The sequence below is a fragment of the Callorhinus ursinus genome, unplaced genomic scaffold (assembly GCF_003265705.2).
Source record: "Callorhinus ursinus isolate GAN/ISIS: 27379988/994484 unplaced genomic scaffold, GSC_fseal_2.0 scaffold45, whole genome shotgun sequence".
In the NCBI taxonomy this organism is placed as follows: domain Eukaryota; kingdom Metazoa; phylum Chordata; class Mammalia; order Carnivora; family Otariidae; genus Callorhinus; species Callorhinus ursinus.
The window spans coordinates 3,496,599-3,506,849 of NW_027397107.1; the positions used below are offsets into that span (position 1 = coordinate 3,496,599).

The 10,251-nt window shown below is 49.1% G+C and overlaps 1 protein-coding gene across 10 annotated transcripts in view; it reads right to left on the bottom strand.

Annotated features, from left to right (window-relative positions):
- Positions 1-10,251, bottom strand: part of SH3GL3 (SH3 domain containing GRB2 like 3, endophilin A3) — a 152,541-nt gene that overhangs the window by 38,279 nt on the left and 104,011 nt on the right. For 9 of the 10 annotated variants that reach the window (XR_012375141.1, XR_012375140.1, XR_012375139.1 and 6 more), the window contains 3 exons: positions 8,659-8,802; positions 6,039-6,172; positions 2,357-2,515 (listed from right to left, as the gene is read on the bottom strand). Coding sequence is in view for 6 of the 10 variants with exons in the window: in XM_073882188.1 (XP_073738289.1) it covers positions 2,357-2,515; positions 6,039-6,172; positions 8,659-8,802 (437 nt within the window). In the remaining 4 variants the exon portion in view is untranslated. The remainder of the gene's footprint in view (positions 1-2,356; positions 2,516-6,038; positions 6,173-8,658; positions 8,803-10,251) is intronic. The other variant, XM_025892940.2, reaches the window with a different exon arrangement.

Genomic DNA, 10,251 nt, shown 5'->3' on the forward strand with positions numbered 1-10,251 from the left:
CGAGGGCTGAGGTGGAGAAGATTTTCTAGACCGTGCCTCATCCACAGGACCGCCAGGCCACCCGGGTATGACCCAGACACACCGACACAGAAAAGGTCAAGACAGCCCTTCTGGGCCTGATTGCTGTTGCCCCAAGAACAGAAGAAGGCAGGCAGCCTTCTGGAGCCTACACGGCAACTTGCGAGCGTCCTCAACCATAAGCCCAGGAAGGGGAAACAGTGAAAGCAGGCGTGCCATGCTAGAGGGGCCGCCCCCAGCACCCCCTCAGGCTCCAGCATGAGTCACTCAGCACATGGCCCTTTGCCACTGTCACCATCGTCCCTGTCATCACCACTAACCGCTTTGGCACTGCTATGGCCATGCCCGCAGGAATCAGCAGGCAGAGCACCCGGGTGAGCCCCGCGGTTAAAGACGGCACGAGGAGACGAGACCAGAGAAAGGGAAGGAGCCTAGGCGGCTCAAAAGTCCTTAGCTGTCGTCTGATCTCCGTCTCCTCCCACCTGCGTGGCTGGTTTCCAGGGGCTTCTGTCAGAGGGCAGAAGCAACAGGCCATCCGTGAAACGAGCCAGCACCACCTGCCGGAACTGAGGGAGCAACTCAGGCTCCCCAGAGGTGAACGGGGGTGCCCTGCACCCAGGACACCTCAGGGGACACACTGCAGTTCCCCTGCAGGGCTGGAGTTAAGACCTAGCTCTTACTCGTGCCGGGGCGGGGTGGGAGGCAGTCCATGCATTTGCGAATACGGTCACTGTCAGCCAAGGGACAAGTGACCGAGTTTCCATACGGAAGGGATCATTCCTGACTTCTGCTTGACCTTGAAGGGAAAACATGTCAATTGGGGGAACTGGCAGAGACAGAGAAACTGAAGGAGACCCCTAAGGAGGGCTTTGCAAAAAGCCCATCATCATCGTGCTTCATGAATGAAAAAGCACACGGGGCAGGCAGCCCGTGTGACACACGAGATTCAACCTCAGAGTTTAAATCCGCCACTACCAGGCGCAGGACCGGAAGGACGACGTTTGCCATGGCCTGGTAAGGATCAGACGCATCCGATACGTCACACTCCAAAACCACGTGCTGAATACTTCAAAAGATTAAATACGGCAATCTGAGACAAAACAAAACCAAAATTGCCGATGGCTTCGGGACAATTTCAAGAGAAAATCGATATTTTTAAGGGAAAATAAACAAATAATGGTTTATTATGGTTACACCTCTTCCCATTTCCCATAAGATGTAAAAAACCTGATAAACTATTGAAAGGAGAAGCATAATGGAGTGTACTTTTCAGCACTCAGGTTTTGTGGGCGTGGGGATTTTCAAATCATTTTCTCCAGGATCAGTGTCCTGTCAACACTGAACATAATTCCCCCACACATCACCGCAGCAAATAAAAGCTGCTCAGTACATTTTGTTTGACTTAACTTGAAAATGCAAGACCCTGATATACCTTTTAATGAACCATTGGAAGTGGAACATGGTTTTGCAGATAAATAAATCCTCCAACTTGTCTCCACAGGTTTGAAAGGTCAACAAATAGGGTACAAAGCTAAGGCTGGGCCAGAACAGCACAGGGCACTGCCAAGGCCAAGTTTAGGACAGGGATGCCAGAGACACGCAGGTGGCAGAAGGCTCTTCCAATCGGGCAGCCACAAACACCGAAGGCCTCATCACCGAGGCAAAGGAGGGAAGCCTTCAGCCTCCATGATGCGCAGGAGGGGGTGACCATGCCTCTTCGGTACGTTGAATCTAGCTTCCCTTGGACAAATAAAATATAAGCGGGTAGGAATCACAGTATGACAGAATATTTTGCATTTCTGAGGGATCTGTGTCGAGGCCTTCACGATCCCCAAGCTCACGAGCGCCACCACGCAAGTACCGCTGAACAGTGCAGGTCATGCTCTGCTATCTGAACGTTCCCGATGACAAGTGAAGGCATCAGAGAGCTGCCCCTCCTCAAACATCTGCCTTACATGGTGCTTCTCTCAGTCTCAGCCAAACCGCAAAGACCCCACGATACGGGCTTTCCATTCTCCCACAGAACCACCACGCTCTGGCCTCCAATACGAAGGCCGGTCCGCTATCTAACTCCGCAAACAACCCCCCTCCCCGGGGCCACCAGGAGCACACCTCGGGGGCAATCCTGGGATGAAAAGGATTTCTCGAGACCGGAGGTCTGAGTTGGGGCTTGCCAAATGTCCGAAGCCATTTCTGAGGCAGGAGATAGATAATGGCTACAGAAAATTCTGGAAGCTTTTGTAAACTGAGGCTCCAGAGCGTCTCCACATGTTGGTCCTAGTCATATATTCAGTGTTTTTAATCACATTAAAGTCTCCTGTTTGGTTTAAATACTTACATCGTTTTCTAAAAAATTAAACATGCTTCTTTCAGCCAACTCCTTTGACTCTTCAAATTTTTCTACTGCTTGTCTGACTTCTTCATCTGGTATCTTACCTACTCGCTTCTTTTTATAATCATAATCCAGGCGGCGGCCTTCCAGCTTTTTCAGGTGGTGCTAAACAAGACAAAGGAGTCCTTCAGAGAACTGTACACTCAGAACACGGGGCAAAGAAACCTTTGTTGTTTCCGTGAAAATAGCCATTGCTTTGTGTCCGCCTACACTCTAGGGGCAAGGACACATCCTACATGTCTGTGTGCCCTCAGCATCCACTTGAGGCCACCTTTACTGCAGACCCTCAAGGAATATCTTTGTGTGGATGGATGGATGGGAGGGTGGGCGGATGGGTGGGTTAGTGGGTAGGTGGGTGGATGGATGGGTGGCTGGATGGGCAGGTGGGTGGGTAAGCAGATGGGTGGGTGGATGGGTGGGCGGGCGGATGGGTGGGTTAGTGGGTAGGTGGGTGGATGGATGGGTGGCTGGATGGGCAGGTGGGTGGGTAGGCAGACGGATGGATGGATGGGTGGGCGGGCGGATGGGTAGGTGGGTGTGTAGGTGGATGGATGGGTGGCTGAGTCATTGGTTGGGTGGGTGGTTGATTGGGTGGGTGGGTTGGTGGGCAGCTGGGCGGCAGATGGAAGACGGGTAGATGGGTGGGTGGATGGATGGTTGGATGGATTGGTAGACGTGTGGGTGGGTGGATGGATGGCAGAGTGAATGAGTATCTATATGGAACATGAGGACACAGTATCAGCACTCAGATTCCATTTTCCAAAGTTCTTTATAGGACCCCTCACTTAAGCTCTTTTAATGTCCAGATAAGGTCCAACTAAATTACACCAAAAATAAGCACATTTCCTTTGGCACTACTGTCAAGTCCTAAGAGCTAGATTATAAAAGCAGAAATTTTTCTAGTAGCCCCTAGAATACTTATGCATATCCCATAAAGTTCCCAATTATAGAACACGTTCAATAAATGCCATCGATGAATATGTATACAGAGTACAAACATTTACAACCTCTGAAAGGTGAGATTGCTTTAAAGAAAAATAGGATCTCTTTAACAAAATGTAACAATTGTAAATATTCGATCTGTCCACTCATGGAATGGGCTGCCTTGTGTGGTAGTAAACTCCCCATCACAGTCTGTGTTCAAGCAGAGGGATCCCGTGTCAGAAATGCTGGAGACAGCTCAGCTGTATAGGGCAAGGGAGAGGCCTGGAAGAGTTTACACCTGTAATCCTTGGAAAACAGGTATTTGCTATTGAATGTATCCACAAAACCAGCCCATCCCACTGAAGCATGCAGGTAACGTTACTATGCATTTTAGTGAACAGCACTGGTTCTACTTCCATAATGAACCGGCAAAAACAGCATACGGGATAAAAAGCCAGAAGCATCTTTCCTGTATGTTCTGTGACTCTGGACAAATCTGGCATTCCCTCTGGGCCTCTGTGTGTGGTTATAAAATGGGAATGGGGAGGGCCAGCCTGGCTGCTTATGGGCCAAGAAATGTTTGGAATCCATTAACCCTTTACAGGTATAAGTCAGCTGGTCTTAAATGAGCAGGTTCTCCACTCCCGGCGTCTGAAACGCAGAAACACAGTGGAGACCGTGAACGCTTCTGAACAGACTCTGAACTCTTGATCATCGCATGACTGAGGTATAGACTGAAGTGTAGGTTTACAGTGTTTCTGTATCAAACAGCAGCTGAGGAACGAGATGCCCCTTAGGATATTATTTTGTTGCACAGGGAGGGCCGACACTGAAGTACAGGTGTGTTCTGCACATTTGTCTGGTCCACACTTGTGTCCACAGCCAGCTCTCAAGCCGGTCCAGTGGAAGAGCTACGTTGCCCAGAGGACTCTGGGTTTTCCTCAAGGACAACAGCACAAGAAGAAACGGCGTATTATATATTTCAGCCAAGGGGGTCTCTGATTTTAAGGTTTTGCATTTGGGAAGGCTGTTCTGGTATCCCCAGGTCCCCCAGAACGTCCCTTCTCCCCAGGTCATCTGTTCTTTGATAATTTGCAAGCACAAACCCCGTCCTGAGTCTGTGGTCCCACAAGTGAACAAAGCAGGACTCCTCACCCCGAGGCGCTTACTGCCCAACAACAGAGGAGTAGAAGCAGGGAGGCTCAAGGCACAGGGGAACACAGGAGCACCTGATCAAACCAGGAGAGAGCAAAGGCTTCCCAAAACAAAGAGCATCTGAGATCTGAGAGGTGAGTGACTAAGCCGGGAGGGGAGGGGAGGGGAGGGGGAGAAAGTGAACAGAGCTATCCCCGGGGGCTGCAAGTATTGCAGGGAGGCTGGGCAGCACTGGGAAGGGGCCAGGGACCAGACCCCAGAGGGAAGGAGAGGCCAGAGAATCAGGGCTAAGGTGGCGGATCTGGAAGCGGCCACCAGTGGGCAGCTCCGGAGGGTCTCCATCTAAGGCCACGCTGGGCGTGGTGTGGACAGTGCGCTGGAAGGGGCAAGGCATGAGGCCTCGAGTCCAGGGCTGCCGAGCTCAAGCTTCTAGATGTTAATGCAAGAAGCCAAGAGCTAGAAAGGGAAGAACGGAGATTCAGGAGACAGGACAATGGCCATGGATGGCCATGGCCTCCAGGGCCCAGTGGAGGCCTGGCTTCAGAGGGCAGGAAGGACACTGTCTCCCCGACATGGACGGGAAAGAGGACCCGGCAAGTAGGGGATGAAAGGCATACTAGGGAGCAGGGTTGCTGAATGTTCCAGGAGTCCCTGAATGGTTGCTTTTGGTTTTCATTCAACCTCCCTGAAGTCCCCTCCACACCCTCTGGTTTCCGTGCAGATTCTAATGCCCATACAGGCATCTAGGACTTCCCGTTCGGGAAATCTGGAAGACGGCTCAAGTATTTGCCTTTGTCACATGTGATGCTGATGCTGCTGGTCCAGGGGTCCCCCCACAAGAACTGCTGGGCCTGAAGAAAGGAAATGGGACATCTCCCAGGTTCAAATGACTTCCAAGCTGGCCTGGGCTTGCATTCGGATCACTCCTGAAGGTGCCTGGAGGCAGGTCCTCAGGGCAGCTCCCTAACAGGGTCAGAAGTCAGCACAGGCTGCCCCTCCAGAGTAGAAGTCCCGGCGGGGTAGAACTCTCAAGTCTGTTTTTGCACATATACAAAAACACCATCAAGCAAGTGGCATGTGATCACCGACAGGTCCCTGAGAGCTCCCATGTGTGCTCTCCAAGGCCATTGCTAACAGTTTTCCAAATGTAAAATGTCAATTCCCAGATACTGATTTCCTTGAGAGGCAGTAACAAATCATGACTACGGGTCTGGTGCAAAGTGTCAAAAGATAGGACTACTACGGGATGCTTTTGATTACAAAAATCCTACTATGGAGTTATGGGGTCATTTTGTTAGGTGAGAAATGGTTGTGGAAATATGCTTCTTTCATCTCGGCTTTCAGCTAGCTGGCTTCAATAAAATACAGAAGAAAGGGCTAAGAGGTTCTGGGCCTTTTTCCCAGTGAGCCAGGTAAATATGGATGATTCTTCCAGCACCCATGATAAGATGATGCTTTCACTGAATCCTTACAGAAGCATTCTAATGATTTTTCAATATAGACATTGTTTTAAGGAGCAATGGGTAGATTTATAGCCTGGAAGACTTACCCCAATCTCTTTTAGATCTTTGTCTTGGAGTAACTGAAGTGGGTCAATAAAAGTTTGCTTTACGTTAATATCAAGAGAGTCTTTCACCTCAGCCATTAGCTTCATGGATTCCCCAACTTCTATCAATGCATTGCCTTGAATAGAAAATGCAAATAAGAAAAGTTTCTTTAGCAGAGTCCTTGAGGAAAATGGTGGTATTTATTTAATTCCTTCCCAAAAGTTTGTGGATGACGGTGCAAAAAGGTCCTCCCCCCGGGACTGGTGAATCCTGACTCAGAAAAAAAAAAAAAGAAGAAGAAGAAGAACGCGAGAAAGAAAGTCTCCTTAAGGTCTGTATTTTCCTCTACCTTCTGTTTTCTCTCCACTATATAAAATAAAGGTTGGACGCTGAGAGAGACCAAAGCATTTCCCATTTTGGCCACTAGATGGGGATAAAGCTCCTCTTTAAAAACTGGTACAGGTATCCCCCGCTTTTCGAAAGTTCACGCTGAACCCCATCACCTTTACAAAAGACCTACATTAGTACTTGGTTTTGCTAACTGAAAAAAATCCAAAGAGGATTTTTGCTTTCACTAAAAAAAAAAAAAAAGGCAAAATGAGAATAACATTCAGCCTTTGTTTTGCAGCAAGTTATTAGAGAGGTGATGTGTACCCCAAGTCATGAGAACAGCACACGGTACCCCAGCATCCAGCCGCCACGGCTTTGAGCTGTGTCTGTGAACATCTGTGCTCTGTCTCGACTTATTCTGTGCATGCACAAGCAAGACTAAGGTATGAGAAAAGCCTAGGAGAGGTTATTTTGGGGGTCTGGTAACACCCCCAAATTTTTCCACATAAATTAATAGTAATTTCTTCTTTGCTTTACACCATTTTGGTTTATAAAAGGACTCGTAGGAATGCTCTACTTTCAGAGAGCAGGGAAATTTCCAGTTTTGTGAACTGGCACCTAGGGTTCCTTAGAAGTTCGGGAACAAAATCCCTCTTTGTAAACTATAAAAGGATTCATTCATCAGGGCTAAGTATCAACCAAGAAAGGTTACAATAGAAATAAATGAAAAAAACCTCCTGTCAGCTTCTAGCTACTAGATCTTGAGGTCACTCACCATCTCCTTTAGATGGTTCTAAGACTCCTGACCCTTTCTGATGTCAAAGAAAGCCTGGCAGGGTCACATGGGACAGCCTTTCAGCAGGATGGGCAAGGTTTGCTCCTACAATGAGGCCCGGGCCAGCCACGCTCGGGCTTGGGCAGTGCTGGGCAACTTTTGCTGGATTAAGCCCTGGTATCTCGGTGCCAACTAATCCACAGGAATTTGCAAGCGGGAGTCCTGGTGGCTGAGCAGAACGAGGGCTGCAGTTTCTCTCAAAGGTATCTCTGGGATGTGATGCACCAGACCAAACTATTTTTCCTGTATTGGAGTTTTCCAAATTGACCTCATAAACATGTAGAGCATGGCATCTCTCAACTCTCAGGCTAGAAAAAGACCTTAAGAGGCAGCCCAACAATCTGCATTTCTAGTAAATTTTGACCTTCAAGTTGTTGCACCTACTAGTCCAGCCATGCACAGTTTATTCACCTGCAAAAAAGCGATAGCAATGAAGACTCATCTCACTTTTTTAAAAATAAACTAGATAGTGCATGGTATAGGACCTCGCAAAATAGAAGTGGAAACTCTTATTCTAAACTATGGCTGGCCAGGACTCCATTTTGACCCACTGGTAGCTTCATTCCCCCTAAATGTCCTTAACTCACTCTCGAGTCCAAATCATTCCAAGATAAAGATGAGACATCCCTCCCCAGCCTGGGGACTCTTTCTTGCCCAACTGATCAGAAACGGAAGCTACTGTTTCTGACCCCTCTGCCACCAGGACCCACGCCCCGAAATGTCAAATTCGACTTTGACAGAAACATTTCCAAATATTTCTCTGGAGATTCCAAAAATTAATTCTGAATATTGGCCATCACTTCCATGGACCTGACATTCCTCCCCCTTGCTCAGGCTTAGTGCTACGGATTCCACAAGGACATGGGGCTCAGCCTCCACCCACTGAGGCTTCTGCACTTCAAGAAGGTTCTACCATGTGGCCCTGAAAGGAAAGCATCCGATAGTACAGTCTCTTCCTCAGAACGGCAAGCAACCTATCCGCTCCTGATGCCCCCTGACATCAGCTCTCCTCCTTAACACAAGTTCCCTTACGTTGCTAGGGACCTGGGAAGCCATCAAACTGTCTGCCCATCCAGCCCCCTGCCCAGTCACCATGGCAGGTGCACTGCAGGACTGGCCTTGGCTGTGAGGCCCTGCCCGGCACCCTCACCTGTCCCCTCAACGAGTCTGCCTTCAGGATAAGGAATAGGCCATCTTGTCCACATTCACCCATGGAATAAAATAAAATTCACCTTCTATTGCTCTGAAAGATATTGTTACCCTCTGTGACTAATGAATGTTTTAGCAGGGAGTCTGCTTGAGGATTCTCTCTCCTTCTCCCTCTGCACGCCGCCCCCACCCTGCACTCTAAGTAAATAAATAAATGGTTAAAAAAAAAAAAAAAAAAAAAGGTGGCATTGTGCATCTCGGCCGGGCAGGAGGTGCTCGCCGCTGATCCAGGCGCTGTGCACACTCACCGAACGCGGAGCCTTCGCCCAGCTCCTTCCCGTACTTCAGCATACAGTCGCCCAGCAAGCCTTCCGTCTGGGGGTAGCCGGTGGTTTTCACCTGTCCTCGAATCTTCGACACAGTGTTCAGCATTCCCAGCTTAGCTCTGTATGCTTAAAAACATTGTCATTTGTAATTCCTTAAAATGACAAGGCAGAGCCACAGGTCCGTCGCATTGAACAAATGACGGCAAAACAGAGGCCACCTGGCGTACAACCTGCAGGAGGCCTGGAGCGAGGGACAGGGCGGGGTGTGACAGACTCCGTCTCTCACAGGATTTCCTAGACTCTTTTACGGGGGGGTGGGGAGGTGCTAACCGCACCTCTGCACAGCCAGGATGGAACGCAGGGACGGTGCACGCTCCGTGGACTGCAAACACAGGACCTGGGCTACCCCAGCCCACGTGCAGGGTGATCTACTGAGAGGCCTGCCGTGGCCCACACCCCGAGTCAGGTGCAGACACCTGGACAGGCACTCCTTCCCGGGGCCCCATGGGTCACTAAGAACAGACCTGCTGAGGTGGATGTTTCAAACCACCATCGGGCCGTGAACACCCTCCCCGTGCCCCAAGAATGTATTCCATCTGACTGTATCCAATATCGTGATGAAGGGCTGCTCATTCCTCTTAGGAAGCAGAGCCAATAGGAGGAAACGGATCCCCCCGCCCCCCACCCCCCAAGGGAACATGAGTCTGTGTGTGGATGGTCCCTTAGGGAAATAATGGGTGGCCACGCTCTTGAACCTCTTCTCTCCGACTCAGGCAAGGAGTGTTTACTGATCCCGGCTCTGTGGGACAGCCCATGCCAAGTACTGGGGCTCCAGAGAGACCCAGGCCGCACCGGCCCTAACGGATCTCAGGGTTTGGACTACTACTAAGGCAGAATATGCAAGATGTACTTTGTAGATAAAGTTGGGGATGATGTCAGAAAAATGAAACCATAGCAATACTGCTAGATAAGGTTGGAAAGATGCCCCCAAAAAAGGCAGAAATCTTATCAATAAAGTGTGGAAGAGGAATGCTTATGGTCTATAACCAACAGATAAAAGGCAGGCAGGCTTGACCTAAACAGAAATTAAAACAGGACAAATCAGGAGATATCTATGGGAAAATATGACTATGAAGTGAATCCCAAGCTAAGGATTTGGGATTTTATCCTACAGGCCAGAGAGTGAAATCACATACTAGCTTGTGGTGTTTGAGATAACTTTAGGAAGTAATGGGATAGACTTTTATTTTCTTTGACTTTAATAATTACATGTTTGTTTTCATGTATTCTAGACCAGTGCCTCTCAAACTGTAATGCGCATACAGATTGCCCAAGGATCCTGTTAAAATGCAAAGGCTGATTCAGGCAGTTTGAGCTGAGCCCAAGATTCTGCATTTCCCACAGTCTCTCAGGTAATGCTGGTCCTGCTTTAGCATTCCCCTGTGTCAGCCTTTTTGAAACTTGCCCACCTCAGCTTCAAAGCAGTTTGCCTCCTGGTCCCTGCACAAAATCTTCACTCTCCTACAAAACACACACACACACACACACACACACACACACACACACACACACACA